Source organism: Chinchilla lanigera, unplaced genomic scaffold, assembly GCF_000276665.1.
Source record: "Chinchilla lanigera isolate Chin_1 unplaced genomic scaffold, ChiLan1.0 scaffold00027, whole genome shotgun sequence".
NCBI classification, from domain to species: domain Eukaryota; kingdom Metazoa; phylum Chordata; class Mammalia; order Rodentia; family Chinchillidae; genus Chinchilla; species Chinchilla lanigera.
The window spans coordinates 3228594-3246467 of NW_004955428.1; the positions used below are offsets into that span (position 1 = coordinate 3228594).

The following is a 17874-nucleotide window of genomic DNA, read 5'->3' on the forward strand; positions in this document are numbered from 1 at the left end:
AATACCACTGTTATGGTTTAGATCAGAAGTACCCCCCAAAGCCTCATGAGTTCAGAGGAGGGACTGTGAGGAAGTGCCTGGATCTAGGGGCACTATACTCACTAGTGCTTCATCTTCTGACAAGTTCAGCAGTTCAGAGTGCCATTAGGAGGAGGGGCCTGGCGGGAGGCAGGTCACTGGGGGCATGACCCAGAAGAGTATAGTTCTTGTCCTTGTGTCCTCCCTCTCCTGTTTTCTGGCCACTGTGACATGAGCTTTCCTCCACAAGGGACCTTTCCACATGCTGTTTCTCTTTGGAGCCCGCTATGGACTAAAACCTCGGAAACTATGAGCCAATATAAACCTCGCCTCTTTGAAGTTGCAGGTGTCAGGTTTCCTTGTCTCAGCAATGAGGAAAGGGAGAGAAACAGCCACTCTGTAATAGAAAAATATTCTAACCTCTCTCATCTCATCTCAGGCAATCTGCTTATTACTAGTCACATTTGTGGGTTATTTAATGGATTCTAACCCTTAAATGTTAGCCCTTATTTATCTTGGTGCTTACATTTTCCTAGCTGTGTCCAGACACTGCAAGCATGCTCCTGTGTCCTTTAAACATATCCCATAGTATTTTATTTTTAAAGTACTTGCTTACTTTCTGATAAGAGATATTCCAGAATCACCTTGAATCGATCCTGTCCGAGTCCTGGAACAAACCACTTCTCTAAGGACCTACAGTTCCCTTTGGTGAGAGATGTCTTTTAGAAACCAGGATCTGGGTGCTGGATACATTCACTGCTGCTGGGACTATGCTGTACCTTTCTCACATGAATACTATACCACTGACTATATATACATATTAACTAATTCTTGCAGACACTTGTGTAATACTGCACTGGGTGACATAGTTATATTTTTTAAAATATTTTCCTGTTAATAAACATTTAGATAACTTCTTAGTTTTGTTCAATTACAGTATTACAGTCAACAACCTTAACCACATACCATCACACACATATATGCATGTTTGTCAGGACAGACCCCAGATGGGGAGTTGCTATGCTGAGGACGATAATAAACATCTCTATTCTTGTTAGAGGATGTCAAAGTGAGCTACTAGAATGTATGAATAGTGTGTAAATTTTCCCCAACAGGATATCAATGATGTTTAATGTTTGCTACTGTAAGCAATTAAAAAGGTTATCAGTAGATGGATTTTAATTTCAATTTCTGACTAATACATAATTATATTCATACTTTGTTGTAAAAGTTGCATCTCACTTTTTCCCTTGTCTTTTAACTTTGTAACACTGTATCTTTCACTAGTCTGATGTTTAATTTAAAAAAAAAAAAAAAGAGGTCAAATATCTTTCATGATTTCTGGAGCCTATACTATGTATTTTGCTTTGAAAAGCATTCATCATTTAATGGATTCTTTCACTTAGATGTTCAATTCATCTAGAATGAAAAGGATCTAACTTTTCTCCGCAAATGATGCATACCATCTCCATTTACTAAACAGTTCACCTTCTCCCCACTGATCTGAAATAACACATCTATATCATATTACACAGACCATATAATTTCAAAGGTCTGTATCTAGATTCTTTATTGTGTTGCACTGATGTGTTTTTCTCTGCATCAATATATTCCTGACTTTACTTCTAACTTTTTATATCTAGTAACTCAAGTTTCATAGTTTTCTCAGTTATTTTTAACTATTTGCTTATTTGGGTGAGCGTTAGATTCAATTCATTAGGATCCAAATGGAAATTTTTAGAATAATAACTTATAAATGTTTCTAGCAGATAAAACGGTATCACTCACACATATCTTTATAGCACATTTCTTCACAGTCCCCAACCCAAACTGTTGAATTTTGAGGGGCAGAAGGAGGACACAGGGCCTCACTCACACAGACAACTCAACCAAATGTACAAAAGCTCCTTTGGTGCTTCTTTTGTACAGTCAGCTACAAAAACACATCAATGATGAAGTTATCCTTTTTCAAAATGATAGATACCAGCCCCAGATTTCTGTTTTGCTTATGCAAACAATTTTAGGAGTTTTCCTATAAAACACAAGGAGGAATCTCAAAGAGATACCACCTCACTTCTGGTGGGTAATGCAACAATGTGTTTAAGTAGCTTTAGAAATGTACCACCCATTAACTCAGCAATCTCTTATCAAAGAACTTATCCTAAGAAAATAATAAAGACAAAAGTCCAAAAATACATGAGAACAAAGATGTTTATCTGGCTCTTCAATGCAGAAATGTGGAAAAACCTAAAATTCTAAACTTACAACATTAGGAAACTGATTTTAAGAAATCATGAACCAAGCCAGGTATGGTGGTGCATGCCTGTAATCCCAGCACTCCAGTGGTAGATTGAGGCAGGAGGATCGCCTCAAATTCAAGGCCAGCCTGGGCTACATAGTGAGTTCAAGAACAGTTTGAACAACATTATGAAACCCCATCTAAAAATCCAAAAAAAGCAAAAAAAAAAAAAAAAAGAGATCATGAACCAATTCTATTCACATGGACAAACTTGCAAGTATATTTACTCATATTGTGAAACAAATTAGCTGGGTGTGGTAGCACACGCCTGTAATCCCACCACTGGGGAGGCTGAGGCAAGAGGAGCACTACAAAGTGAGCTCAAGACCAGCCTGAACTACATAGTGAGACCCTGTCTGAAAAAGACAAAAAAAAAAAAAGAAAAAACACTGAACTTATACAAACATACACTTATTTACACAAAGCTGATATTTAACCAGCAAATTCTCATTTATCCAATTTGCTCTGATCAGCCTACAAACCTAAACACTACTACTCCCTGTGACATGCAATAAAAATATAACTACCTTTATAATAGTAATGAAGCTATCAAGAAAAATAATTATAATGTATTCACACATTGGAAATTGCTACTTAAACTTCACCTAAAGTCAGTCTGAACTTAGTATCTTTGTACATGAACCTACTATATAACTAAATGCTAAGTTGTACCGAAATTAACTTTCCATTAAAAAGTTGGCTTTAACTGTAGAGCTCTACTTTAAAACAAAATTAAAACACATGCAGAAATCTATAAGACTAAACATCTGGAATTTAAAGCTCAGAAAAGTACAAATCCTCATCAATATAAATATGCACTAAGTAATCTTTCAGTCATATAGTATTCTTCCTTAAAATCCCTTTTTTTTAATATTTATTAGTTATATTACCTATGATGTCTTCTTATCTCTGCACACTCTACTGCCATCCCAAATATAACAGCACTTGCTGGTATAACTTTCCCATACTTCTCACAATTACCACTTTCACCTTTGATCTGAAAATATACCAACAAAAATATTATTACAGATATGAAAAAAATGTGTACATAATGACAAGCTATGAAAATTAGAAAAAAGTTTAAAAATAATAATTGAGTAGGTTATGCATCTTTTTACTTAAAAAATACTTTTACTACTATGTATATACATATATATTTATGTTTTTACAAAGGACAGAGGGAAAGAGCTGTAACAAAAGACCGCTGGATATGCCTGCATGTATAAAGTAATCATTGTCTACTCAAAAGAATGTTCTTTTTACCATTTAACTAGTTATTTTAAATATAAATTGTTTTCCATAAGTAGAGAATCTTTATTACACATTAAAATCCTTTCATTGTAATACATATTATATATTATAAATCTAAGATTTGGGGTTACAGCAGAGGACTTCAATGCAAACATCAGGGTTGGTCCTGTCCAATCAGACTGGGCTCAACAAGTCCCTTAAAGTTATACTAAGCCTGTATCACTATACTCCCTTTTGATGACTTGGCAGAATTCCAAGCAATGAGGGCTATGAAACTGAAATTCCTTTCCTTTTACAACCATTCTCAAGAATTCTACATCAGTCCTTCCACAAGGTAGCCTCAATTCCTATGAATTCCTTCCTGAGGTTTTTTGAGACAGATCTTGCTATATAGTTTAGGCTAGCCTTGAACTAAGTAGTCCAGGCTGGCCTCAAACTCTGAGATTCTCCTGCCTCGACCTCCCAAGTGCTGGAATTACAGACATGCACCACCACGCCTAGCTGCTTCTTAAAGAGTATTTTTTGCCATTATACCTCCTTTGGACACACAAGTATACACTGCATTATGTTGCTATTAAATGTTTTTGGCGTGGATTTCTTTCCAACTACAGAATTTGTACCTTGACAGAGAAAAATATTTCACATTGCTTTTCAGACAATCTAGATGTTCAATTAACATTGTTAAAAATCATGGGGGGGGGGGTTTGTGGGTTTTGTTTTTTTTTTTGGTAGTAATGGGAATTGAACCCAGGACCTCGCCCATGTTGGCCAAGCATTCTACCACTGAGCTATATCCCTAACCCATTTTAAAATTTGGAGACAGGGGTTTCATTAAGTTGCCGAGGCTCCTCTCAAACTTTCAATCCTCCTATCTGCATCTCCCAAGAGAAAATGAATTCTTAATCAAACTGAAGTGTTTCTGTGCTGCTTACCTTTGGCTGCAAAAGCAAATGCTCCCATGCATGAATCAAACTCTCCACAATTCCTTCTCCAAATAAACCTGCATCGACAGTTTCTGTTACAACTAGGGACACTCTATAGAATGATTTTTTAAAGACATAAGTGAGTAAAATGTAATGCTATTTATATAAAGATGTTAAAGCTGAGAGAAGAGAGATAAATATGTTATAGAAACAATCCACAGGTAAAATGTTGTAATACATTTCATTTCAATATCTACCCCTGAATCTTAAAGAACTCGAATGCTCCTCAGGCTCCTCTGTACTCCATTGGCTCCTTCTCCTTGGTTTGCAGGCAGGAGGAAACAAACTCACTTGGCAGTGTTGCCTCCTTCAGCTATTCTTTCACTGCCCAAATCCTCAACAGGAGTTCATACCCATTAATGTTCCCAGGCTCCTTCCTTAAGGCCAAGCAGTTGGTCTAAGAATATTCCCTATCACTACAGCTCCATGCTTATCACAATTACCTTTTCCAGTTGTCACTTTTTTTATTTACAAGTAAAATTTAAAGTGGGTGAGAGCCCTCCCTCTCAAATTCAGCTTCTATCTTCTATGATACCGTATTACCCAAGTTTGCTCTTATAGTGAACTGAACCTACTTATCAGTTCCCTTGGATCTTTACAAAAGCCCAGTCCATCCTTCTGCCCGTTCTTATTTCAAGAAAATTCTACCTGCAAACACACCAAAATATTTTCTCCTTTCTCTGAATTACTTTAGCTGTTACTGCCAGTATCATTCATTTTTGTAACCTAAAGATAAAGCCAAGGTTCACCACCATTCTTTATCTTCCAGCCAGGCTGTCAGCTCCGAGAGGAGCGGGAATAACTTTTGTATCCCTCACAGTGCCTAAACCCAGTACTGTTTGAATAGAAAGAAAATACAGTAGTATTTACAGTTGTTCATATTGAGAATGTGGAAGGTATCTCAAACTATCTAATCTAACATCTTAAAGTCTAGTCGTCTGCTAAAAGCCAAAATCGGTAAGAGTTTTAATTAGAATTCATATCTCCTGATTCAAAGTCAGTAGAACTGTCTACAATTTTATCTGTGAAAAAAATAAAAACAGAATTAAAGTAACTTTAGATTCACAGCATGGACTGACTTTTGTCCCCCACAATTCTTATGTTAAAACCTCAACTCCCGAAATGACTATAGTTAAAGACAGAGCCTTTAAGTATTAAGGTTAAATGAGGTCATCACAGTGAGGCCCTAAACCAACACAAAACCGGTGTCCTTCCAAAAGAATGAGACACTGGAGATCATACTGTCATTCACAGAGGAAAAGCCACCTGACAAAACTGCAAGAAGAGGGCCATATGCAAGGAAGAGAACCCCCTCGCCTGAGAAAATAAGTGTGTGTTCTCATTTAAGCCACTGAGTCTATGGTATTTTGTTAGACAACCTGAAAAGAATAAGACAATTCAGGATGGTTTTGTTTTTGTTTTCTAAAACGGGCATACACCTGCTTTAGAAATCTTATATGCTTCTTTCATGAGGACACAGAGAAACAAAAGTCTCTAAAATGATAATGTTGAGGCCACTTGTAATCCTTGCAGTCAGGAGGCTGAGGTAGGAGGGACCACTGCGAGTTTGAGGCCAGCCTCTGTTACACAGTGAGCTCAAAGGCAGCCTGAACCACATGGCAAGACCCTGTCTCAAAAAAAAAAAAAAAATGTTGAGCCAATTTTGGTTTTTCTGTGTGCAGTTCTTTGTTTTGTTTTTGCTAGGGGTTTTTTGGCTGTATCAGGCACTGAATACAGGGCCTTTGCCGTGGGCTACATTCTCAGCTCTTTTCATATTTATTGTGAGATGTGGTCTCACTAAGTTGTCCAGGCAGGGCTCACACTTTTGATCCTCCTGCCTCAGTCTCCCAGAGTGTTGGGATTACAGGAATATACTACCACACCTGGCATGGAACAGATGATTTTTAAATTCCTTCTGGTTCTAAAATTCCATCACCCTTGTAATATGGATCACAAGATAACACATTAAAAAACCAAAACTCAGGAATCATATTCAAAGTATTTGAACAATACAATGTCAAAATATATTGAAAACTGATATTGCCAAAGCTTTCATTTTAAACATGAATATTAACATAAAATACAGTAAGTTCATTGAGTCTGATCTGTTCATGTTTAATTTCTAAGGATAATTTTTAGTTATTCATCATATGAAATTATTCATCTTTTCAAATCAGAACAGTGAAATTAACAAAAATAAGATAACTTGCTAAAATGAAGGTTTTTTTACTAACTTTTTCTGACATATTTTTCTCAAGATCTTTAAATATTTTTCATGGAGCATACAACATTACTTTGAAAATCTGGCTCTTATCTAAACTATTCTATACCTTTATAAAATAGGGGTGTTAGAGCTCTTGTTAGGGGTAGAAACTAGAAGTAGATCCTAATTTTTAAAAATAAAACTGTAAATTATAAACAGTAAAATCACTTCACAGTAGAATACCTTTCAGGAATGTGTGTTGGAATCTGTATGTCAAGTGACTTCATATGTAGGAGTTTTATCCCTGCTTCCATCTTGTTTGCAGCCACTACATCACAGGCAAGTTCATACATTGTTTTGGATAATTCACAGGCATACACTGCTTGTGCTCCAGCTTTTTTAGCAAACATGCTACAAAGGGAAAAAATGCTCTATCACAAATAATAATAGTAACCCAAAAATAGTAACTTTCCAAATTTCAATGGAATTAGGACACTTTAAACCTGAGATTTTTTCATTAACTTAATTCTGCATTCAAAAATGAACTAATATTCTTGAAACAAATCATTCAATAAATCACAACACTGACTCTATTAAGACACTACTGGTGTGAAGATTACTAACAGGCTTTTTAGATTCTACAGGAATGTTAATACAAAAAATATTCTTAAAATATGTTCCTTAAAATTTCAGTAATCCCAAACTTTTCTTAGCAGTCTTAACTGTTCATTAGCTCTTAATAAAGTAGTGAAAAAAATTAGTTGCTGATGATCAATAACAAGACTATAAGAAATAACTACCATTTTAAAACTCCAATGTTAAAATTTAGTATATCCAGCAAATCTTTTATTTACATTAGTATACATGCATATATAATTAAAATACAATTATAACTAACCTCAGAATTCCAGTTCCTGCTCCAATGTCCAGAACACTTTTGGACCCCAAAGAAACTGCCTTTTGGATTGCAGCATGATAAATCATATTCCTCTTCCTGTCATTAAGCATGATAAAGTGCCAGCGTTCCACCAACCAGTTTGCAACACGATAAAAATTCTCCTTTGCATCACTGAAATCAGGGTTTAGCTTCACTGCTTTATGAAAATACCCAGCTGCTTCATCTCTAAAGCCCATTCTAAAGCGGAATAAGACAATGAAAGATAAAGATAAAATATACTCAACTATATGCCATCAACTACAACGCCTTTGTTCATGCCGATCACCAGGCCTGAGAATCACTTACCTGGATGCCAAAGCCCACAGAAGGTAGAGGCTAATTCCTTTGGAAAGATTTCTGCAAGGACTACAACCCCTATGACTTCTTTTCCCCGAGTCCAAACTACATTTATGTACCCTAAGTCACTAACACGTACGTGAGTATGAATTAATATTGAGTTAAGGTATAGAGAAAGCTCTTATAGTCCTCTTCCATTTAGCCAACTTGCTAGAACACTAGTTCTTCCTGGAAACCATTCCTTCCATAACACATACCAATGCCCATGGCTAGAAGGTTCCTTTCCAATGTACCTGCATTTTTTTCTCAACAGCTGAGTGGAATGGTCATTAAGTCAGCTGTATTTGCTGCCAAACCAGTTTGTTCCAATTGCATCGTTATTATAACTCACATTCTCATTAATTTTTAAAGGCAGTAAATAAGTATGACTGCAAAAAGATGACCATTTAGTCTAAGGACACTAAGACTAAAGGACACTAAGATTCTTGTTACTTAATGCTTCTATCTCAAGTTAACTGGAAGAATAATCATCACTTTTTGATATGAGTGAAAAATTACTCAATATTTAAAATTGCTCAATTGTTGAGAATGTCTCAACTAGAATGATTTAATGGATAAATTCTATTTCTGGTCAGAATGAACCATAGGTTAATAAAAACAACGTAAAGCTTGGTTCTGTAAAATGTTCTTAAGAATTAGGAAAAAAAAAATCAAAGGCAAGGCACTTCAAAAATTAATACTAAATTAGATATGAGAACAAAAACTTGGGGAGAAAAACTTACCAAATCATCTAGAACAGTGTTTCTCAAACTATCTGGTGACGATCCCTTCCTCCCTTTTTAAAATATTAAATTACATGTACACCAATGTGGCTGCTCTACACCTGGTTTCCATGTAGCTCACATAACATGCGATATCAGCAGCATCCAAACCAGTCTATACTCTGTACAGGGCGAGAGCTCCCAACCAACCATCTGCTTAGATTTCCAGCAATGTCATCACTGCTATATATGTACTTTTAAACACTCAAATTCTATACTTATCTGTAATCAGTAATTTGAACAGGATTGAGCTAGAATTCTTTTTACTCAAACTATTTCACAGCATTCTTTAAGCATGGTCAATTTTAAAGAAACAAATCAAACTATTCATTCTGGGTATGGTTTAAGCAAAAAAGACATTCTAGAACTCAGGGGACCACACTCTAATAAAAAATAATGCTGCATCAAATGATAGGCACCCATATTTGAGGTTAAAGTTAAAATGTTGAGGTTAACATATATTCATTTTAAGTTATTTTGAAGGGAGAATTATCTAGAGCTTACTATGCAACTGCCATAGTATGAAATATACTATATAAAATCACAATTTGTTGAGACTAACTGACCAATGTATATTAAAATATTTCCAAGTATCAATGATCAATCTGTTCAAGCAATGCCAAACATACTCCTAATTAATTTCCTGAGTTTGTGTTTCCCTTGGGTTTAACATTTAATATACCATCCATTTCCTTAAATTGCAAGGCTAATCTAAAAATTATATAATTGGGGGCTGGGGATTTAGCTCAGCGGCATAGCACCTGCCCGGCAAGTGCAAGGTTGTGAGTTCAATTCCCAGTACCGGAAAAAAAAACAAAAATAAATAAATAAAAATTATATACTCCACTCAATATATCTCATATTGAAAGACTCAACATGTGTGTATCAAGGAACTGCAAGAATGACTTTTCTTCTTTTAACTAGGAAAATCATCTCATTAGCAATTTAAATATATTTTCTTTAAATTTGATGCCACTAGACTAACAGAAGATTGTAAAGATAAGACACTCTAAATAATTTTTATTTCACAAATAAATGTCATGAAAGAAAGCTCCAATTTACTTCAGGAATCCTTCTCAGAACAATGATTATTTTGGTGGGGAGTGAATGTACACTCTTTTTGAGAAAAGTAGCACAGAACAAAAAAAACTATTGTCCTAGACAATGAGGACAAAATGTAATAAAAGCAATACTCACACTGTTCTAAATTATCAATGTCTGAACCAAAAATTTTGCTATTACATCTCCCAAAGCAAATTAATAACAGTTATTTTTGGCTAAATGATTGGTAACTATTCAGATAAGGGTTACAGAAAAAGACACAGGTACTACATTCCTAAAGTGGGCAGAGCTACAATGTTCTGTGACACTGTTTATCCTGAAACTCAGTCTTGCATTATTATGACCACTATTATGTGTACAACTGAAAATAGGACAATCTGCAAGGCACCTGCTTTCCTTCTGGAAGGCTAGAATTTTGGCATGTGCCAGGCAGGGCACAGCCCCCGGGTACTAACCTCTAATGAATTTCCCTGGTTGACATTTCAGAAGTGTTATGATGACTTGTTGCTGGGGAAAGGAAATGCATCCTCAGGAGGCTTGAACGTGGTTTCCTTCAGACTTTGCCCGATGCACTTTTTCCCTTTGGTAATTTTGCTTCCTATTCTCTCACAGTAACAAATCTAAGCCATGATTATGAATACATGCTGAGTCCTGTGGACCTCCTAGCATATCCGCAAACCTGGGAATAGTCTTAGAGATTCCCTAATATAGTCAATTATTAACACACTGCAAAATCACCCTTTTTGCTTGTGTGAAAAGTATATCTGGCCCTTTAATGTTTTTCCAGTGGTCAGCACACAGTGCTGGAGACATAACAGGAGTAAGGGTTTTGCTTCCTGTTTCCAGTGTGCTTAGGCTTCTCCAGCACCAGGCTCCTGAGGGGCGTGGCAGCCAGCAGCATCCCCAAGGACTCCACTCTACTGGGTGGTTTTGTAACAGAGTGCCTCTCATTTGACACCTCCCAAATGAAGCTTTCTCTGGGACCCTAAAAGGCAAAAGTCCATCAAGTTCCACAAGACAGATTTTCAAGTTCCCCAGTAAAGCACCAGTGACTTCCCTGGCATCCTGTGGACCATGGCTGTCTTCTCTAACAAGGACAGGCTCTCAGTCCACTAGGGGGAACTCTTCCTTGTAGACTCTTATCTCAGCCCTAGAAGCAATGATTTTTAGGCAGTTTATTATTTAATATTCAGTCTGCTATTACAGCACATTTTATATGTGCTATTTCTATATTCTTCTGCATCCTCCTTACTTGTTACTGACAAAGCCCTCATTACTACAATCCCTTCTTATTGTAAATTGTTCCCTATACTAAAGTTTGCCTGTTCAAATTACTCTATAATGTATTCCCAATCCAGGATACAGAATAATTCTGAACAATTACTACTAAAGTCACTACAAACCTGAAGAGATGTTCCCCCATACTATTGCAGATCACTTCATCATCAGGAAACAGTTCCAAGGCCTGCTCATAGCAACCAAGTAAGTCTTGTATTCGATTGAGGGCATCAAGCTCTTCAGCCCACTGGAACAGTGTATACTGAAAAGTTTCCTTTATAAGAAATAAAAGTGAATTAGTGAATAAGATAAGATGGAAAGAATATCCAACACTAGCTGAAGTTTCCAGAAAATGAAACTTAACAATTACTGAATGATCACCTTAAATTTCATTTAATTTTAGTAAGCAATGTTTGCTGCATACATACACACACACACACAAATTATTTTTACCACCTACCTGCAGTAATGTGCAGAATTAATCTGACTATGGAAATTCCTTCCATTCTTATAGCACACCCTGATTCTTTCCTACCTCTTTTTTGCTTCTGCCTCTCTGTCCCTCTCTCTCCCTCCCTCCATCCTCCCACCTCCTTGTGGGCTCCTGTGTTTCAGGATTTTGTCCTTGGCCCTCTTCTCTACTCTCATCTATCCCTAGTGCATTATCATCTATTGTTAATGGTGCTACATCTACACGTCTAATTAAGTCCTTCTCTTCTGATCCTCAAACACATAAATTCAACTTCCTACTGGTCATCTCAATCAGACACTTTCAAATTCAGTCAAATTGAACTATGTCCTCAACAATCAATGAGAAAAGAAAAGGAGCTAGAACTCCATGATGAACACCACAAATGCTGTTCCTATGCTCACATGGGCACTGTAAAAGGAAATTTACTACACAATATTGAAAAGGAGTCTTCTCATAGCATGTAATGTTAAGTAAGGTACCACTCAACCTCAAACACGAAGTCATCTTTTAATGCTACCCTAACTCCATATACAATATTTTAAATCCAGCCAATACTCACTCAGTATCTTTAAATCTTTCCTGCAATCCCAGAACTTTCTGAGGCTGGGACAGGAAACCTTCAAGTTCAAGCCCAGCCTGTGCAACTTAGTGACTTAGTAAGACCCTGTATCACTGTACCAAAACAAAAGTTTAAAAAGAGCTAGATAATGTAGCTCAGTGCCAAGGCTCTGGGCTCAATCCACAGTATGCAGGTGGGAGGTAGCACAAGTTTCACCTCCTCTCCCGCCCTACTATTACAACCTAATCTGGCCCTTGAAACCACTTGCGGGACTACAACAATAGCTTTCTATCTCCCAAGCTCCAGGTGCATCTCCCTGCACTACAATACCATGGAAAGTGGGCAAGCTCTACACATCCCAGCTTTCCTATAAAACATTGTGGGGAATCCTGGTTATTGTATCATTGTTTCTTTAAAGGCCACAATGCAGCTAAGTTTTGAGCCTGTAGCATAACATTAATTTTCTACCTTGTAACACACACACACAAACATGCATACACACATTATGTATGCATCAGTAGATGTTCTAACTGCCTGATATGTCTTTAAAAATACCATTTCTTCCCCATCCCGGTGTAATGTCAAAAGTTCCTTTCAAGTGTGTGTGTGTGTGTGTGTGTGTGTGTGTGTGTAGATAAAATATTTACTTTCCTGATTTCCTTGACCACAAACCTTATTCTTTACATATTTATCAACTGCACCTGGTAGGATTGTTTCTAGAAATAACAAGGGCCAAAAAGACATTACATCAGCCTTCATACAACAACTGGCTATCCTTAGAACTGAAATAGATGGAAAATAGAACCAGCATAATCTGATGCAAGCATTCCTGGTATGACCTTTCTAGATCCGCTCCTCACATTAAAATCAAACATAAAGGTTGCTACTTTCTCCCCGGCATCACATTCCTTTCTTGGAACTCACCTGCTGGTCTCTTGTAGTGTGTCAATACACTTTTAACTTTTCTATATTCCCTGACAGTTGGTAAATTCTTTTACTACCTGAAAGCCGAGCTGTTCAGAGGGTGCACCTCACACAGCAAACATTTTTAATCACCTTCATTTGCTTGATACAGAAGGGTTGTACCTGAAACTCAACTCTGATGGGGTTTGCTACAGAGACAAAGCAAAGTAACAAAACTCTAGGGTGTGAAGGAAAAACAGACTATTTGAAATGGACCAGGGGCTCTAAAAATAAGCAGCTTGGTGTGACTGGCTTCTGGTTATGGGGAACAGAGGGAGTAGCATGAAACAAGACTTTCATTTAAAAAAAAAAATATATATATATATATACACACACATATATATATATATATAAACTTAGTTCTATAGGAAACAGAATAAGTTACTGAACCTTATACTGAGTGCCAAGCACTGCAATGAACATTTTACACATTTATTAATATACACTAAATATCTTCAAGACAGGTGTTATCCCTGTTTATAGAAGAGAAAAACTAACAAATAGCACTTGCGTTGATCCACTGCTGCTTATAGAAGGGAAAACTGTGTCAACATATAGTTAGAAATCTCCTTTTGTGAACTGTAAAAGTCTACACTACTGACATCTAGTAGGTAGAGGACAGGGACACTGCTAAACACCCAGAATAGATAGGACAGCTCCTCACCATAATGCCAACTGAAAAACAAGCTCAGTAGCCTGCTGCTGAAAACTGTGAATTTAAATCATTTTTAGAAATTTGAATTCTAAAACTACTTGAAAAAATGTACAGTATTCCAACAGGAAAACTTGCAAATAACCAATTACTGACGTTTAAAGATGTATCATGAACTAAAGAATACTTTAGCTTAGATATATTTTATTCAACTAGAAGGAACCCAGTATTCCTGCTACACACAGTGGTTACAAATGCAAAGGCTTGAAGACCGGGCGTGCTTAAATTAAATACAGGTGAGGAAAAGGATTACCTAAGGCTTCACTTGCAATTCGAGGACCTTTGGAATTTTCAGTGAGAGGTAAGTGTTACAATAGAGAAGTGATGCCTTCACCTGTTACAAAACGCCGGCTAGGTTGAGAAAGACAGAGATCAGCAGAAAAGCTACTGAAAACACCATGCAGATGACAGAGGCTTGAACCAGAGTGGTGAAGGAGAAAGTGGTGAAAAGTGCTAACACCCAGAATAGACAGGACAGCTCCTCACCATAATGCCAACTGAAAAACAAGCTCAGTAGCCTGAAAGGTGGAGCAGTCAGGCTTGTCGTGGGTCTAAATAAATTTAGTTCAAGAGTAAACAACGAACAGCAGTAAATAGCGGCCACAACCCACGGGCCTATGTAGGACTCCCTCCTGCTTTTGCTTTTTGTTTGATTTTGTTCTGATTTAACAAGAACAGAGGGCCTGCTAGCAGGTGCACGGAGAGACCTCACCTTCACGGCGTCCTTCAGCTCCGGCGCCAGGCTGAGCACCAGGAGGTAATGCGCGTACGCGGTGCCGAAGTCCTGGGCGCCCAGACAGTGCTCTGCGCTCTGCAAGGACCGCGACACCAGCTCGTCCCGCCCGGCGGCCCCGGAGCCATCTCCGGCGCCCCGGCGGGCCCTGAGCCGCGAGTTCGACATGACAAGGACTGTGTCTCGTAAAGGAGAGAAGACTGTCCCGCCGCTACACTCCCAGGTAACCAACCCACTAAAGTTGGAAGAGCTGCACAGGAACGCTACCCCCGCGTCGCAGGTGAGGTGCCCGCCTCTGCCAAGCGGAAGGCCCGCCCTCTCAGGGCGAGGAAGGCGGCGCACACAGAGCGGGCCGCAACGCACGCGCAGTACCTGAGGACTCCGGCCGGCGGCGCACGCGAGGACGTCAGCACGCACGACGTGAGGACGTCAGCACGCACGACGTGGGCACGTTGCAGTTCTTCCTCCATAGGATGCGTCCGCTTACGCCTAAATGCCAGACTGTGAGGGCGAATACGAACGTGTACTGTGTAGGCTCAGTCATTGCCAAGCTGCACCGACCGGTGAGCGACACTTTCGTGGTGACCTTTAAGGCGTTTTGGATCGCGATGGACCACGTCTCATAATCTCAAGACTTTTGGAAAGAATGAGGAAATAAAACCGCCTTATGTGTGGTAGAGGAAATATTTTCACGGGGTTGATTTTAAATCATTCCCACAAAATCTCGTGAGGTGGACCTTTGGGTCAGATTTGTTTTAGAGGAGGGAAAAGTGACGTCCAGAGAAGTAACTTGGTCAACCTCATGCAACCAGGTAGTGACACTGGTATGGCTTGAATACAGGTTTGTTAACCACCTGTTACAGAAAGAGTATTCCTCAAAAGTGGCCCCTAAGGTATAGATTCAAAACTTACAAAGAGAGAGTGGGAGGAAGAATTACAACTCCAGTCCTTTTCCATCATTTTCAAATGTGTTTATGCAAATATCTTAAATTATAAAAATATGAGCAGTTCCTCCAGTTCTAAAAAAATCCATGTTTCACATGTTCTTTTGCCTTCTCTTTGATCTGATTATTTGACCCACTCTTCTTCTGAGCATCTGCCTATGTAAATTTTAGTCAGTTCTTCAGGATCCAGTTCAGGAGACTGTGACTTGCCCTTCTGAATAGAAAGTTCTGAAAGGCAGGACCTATGGTTAACCACTTTAGAAACCTTTAAACCTAGCAGACTATGGGACAAAGTAAAGACATTAATGATTTTCAATGTAATATAAAGTAGGTCACCACTCCCTGGTTCTTAAGTAGACTTTCCCAATTATCCATGTAATTATTTCTTTCCCATTCTTAATTGCTACTTTCTGTAATTTGGGACTTAACCATGTGGTATTTTTCCTAAGAAGACTGAAAAGCCACCCAGGTGTGAGACCAGTGCCTGTAGTCTCAGCTCCCTGAGGAAGCAGAAGAGTCACGTGTTAGAGCCCATCCTGGACAGCTTAGCAATTTAGTGACCCAGTTTCAAGGGGGGCAGCAGGGTCTTAATTTTTTGTAAAGAGCCTGCATCCAATGTTCGAGCACAAACACACACACACACACACACACACACACACACACACACAGCAACTTATAGTCCCAGCACTCTTGGAGGCTGAGACGGATCACGACTTGAAGCCCAGCCTGGGCAATTTAGAGACTCAGTGAGACCCTGTCTAAAAAAAAAATTTAAAAAGGGCCAGAGCTGTAGCTCAATGCAAAGGCCCTGGGTTTGACCCCCAGGACTGCCAAAAAAAAAAATTTTTTTTTCACAGAAAGGCCTAATAAAGCTATTTCCCACTTTAGACATAAGATTTCTATAATCAAAATTAGATAATATATGAAAGTATTTATATGTAAGCTATACAAGCCCATTTAATGCTATTGTTACTATTATCTAGATTCAGAAATTATCTGGATCATTAAAAATTAGGTTACTTAGACATGTAAACATTTGATCAGAAGTGTATGCAACCTACATCCTTTAAGAGTCAAATGTAATTGGCTCAAACCACTTACCAGAAAGCAGAGGGAGAGCCCCTAATCCCCAGAAATTTGAGTTGGAGGGGAACTCACTAAGACTTAATTGTGGCCTGATAAACCCCTGGGTCAGTTGAATGACTTTATAAATTGTCTTCTAATTACAGGGTCTCCTTTCCCCTTTCACAAGAGTAAGATTTCTTTTGTTTTGTTTTTTTGTTTGTTTTTTTTTTTTTTTATCTCTTTGGTTCTCTGAGATAACCCAACTTTAAATTGGACATATTTTTATGAAGTGAATATAGGCTGAGAGACAGAGGAGAAACAGAGATGCCAACTTTGGTTGAAAGAAGCAGTTTTGATTGTTTCAACATATTCTGTGGTATCAGCCAGCAACCAGTGACTACGGCTAAAAAGTTGTAAGAAAGACCTGCTCATTTGAAATACTTCAGATAACTGTGTGCTGCCAGGTCTCATGCAGATAAAATGATAGAAAAAGTGCAAGCTGTCTGCACTGCTTTGTAGAATCTCGCTTAAACACACTTTACATGGGATTGCTCCCATGTTGCAAAAATGGAAACGGCAAAACATGGAACAGCTGGTCATCTTAAGAAACTGGAATAGAAAATATTTTGTTCCTTTATTGCTTCAGTCCTAATTCAGACTGAGAATTTCTTAAGTTTGCTCCTCTTTATTGCAAATTAACTTTTTTTTAGTATAATTACCTTTCAGTCCTTTTGGAAGCTCCTGTCTTTCATTACAAACAACCCAAAAGTATGCTGCAAAACAAATACAGAATGTACATCCTAGTGTTTATTATTCAAAAATGGCATGTTTTATCTTTGTTATAACTAAAAGGCCTCAGGGAAGTTTCTTTTTTCATTTTTACAACCAGTATTCAAATAACAGCTAAAATAAAAATCTGTTGGACTGAGATGAAGGTGGACCAATAAAAAGCAATATTTGAAAGATACATACAAAGCAGAATCTAGTATTCGCTTTGGCTGTGCATATACTAAAATTGGAATGATATAGAGAAGATTAGCTTGGCCCATGTGCAAGGAAGACATGCAAATTCATGAAGCATTTCATATATTTTTACAATAGACTTCTCAACACAAACCCTAAAGTCAAGGAGAGCTTGGAAAGAAGTGTTTCAAGCCCTAAAAGAAAACAACTTCCAATCCAGACTGACATAGCCCCCAAGTCATCTTTCAGACTTGATAAGGAGGGCTGGGGATATAGCTCAGTGGCATAAGCTCCTGCCTGGCAAGCGCAAGGTC

The 17874-nt window shown here is 38.0% G+C and overlaps 1 protein-coding gene across 1 annotated transcript in view; it reads right to left on the reverse strand.

The window, feature by feature from the left end:
- Prmt9 (protein arginine methyltransferase 9) overlaps positions 1–14976 on the reverse strand; it is a 28235-nt gene extending 13259 nt beyond the window's left edge. The window contains exons 1-6 of the mRNA XM_005386669.2: positions 14568–14976; positions 11275–11423; positions 7653–7889; positions 6998–7165; positions 4501–4603; positions 3208–3314 (exon numbers count right to left, since the gene is read on the reverse strand). Of these exons, the coding sequence (XP_005386726.1) occupies positions 3208–3314; positions 4501–4603; positions 6998–7165; positions 7653–7889; positions 11275–11423; positions 14568–14756 (953 nt within the window). The 5' untranslated portion in view covers positions 14757–14976. The remainder of the gene's footprint in view (positions 1–3207; positions 3315–4500; positions 4604–6997; positions 7166–7652; positions 7890–11274; positions 11424–14567) is intronic.
- Between the last annotated feature and the right edge of the window lie 2898 nt (positions 14977–17874).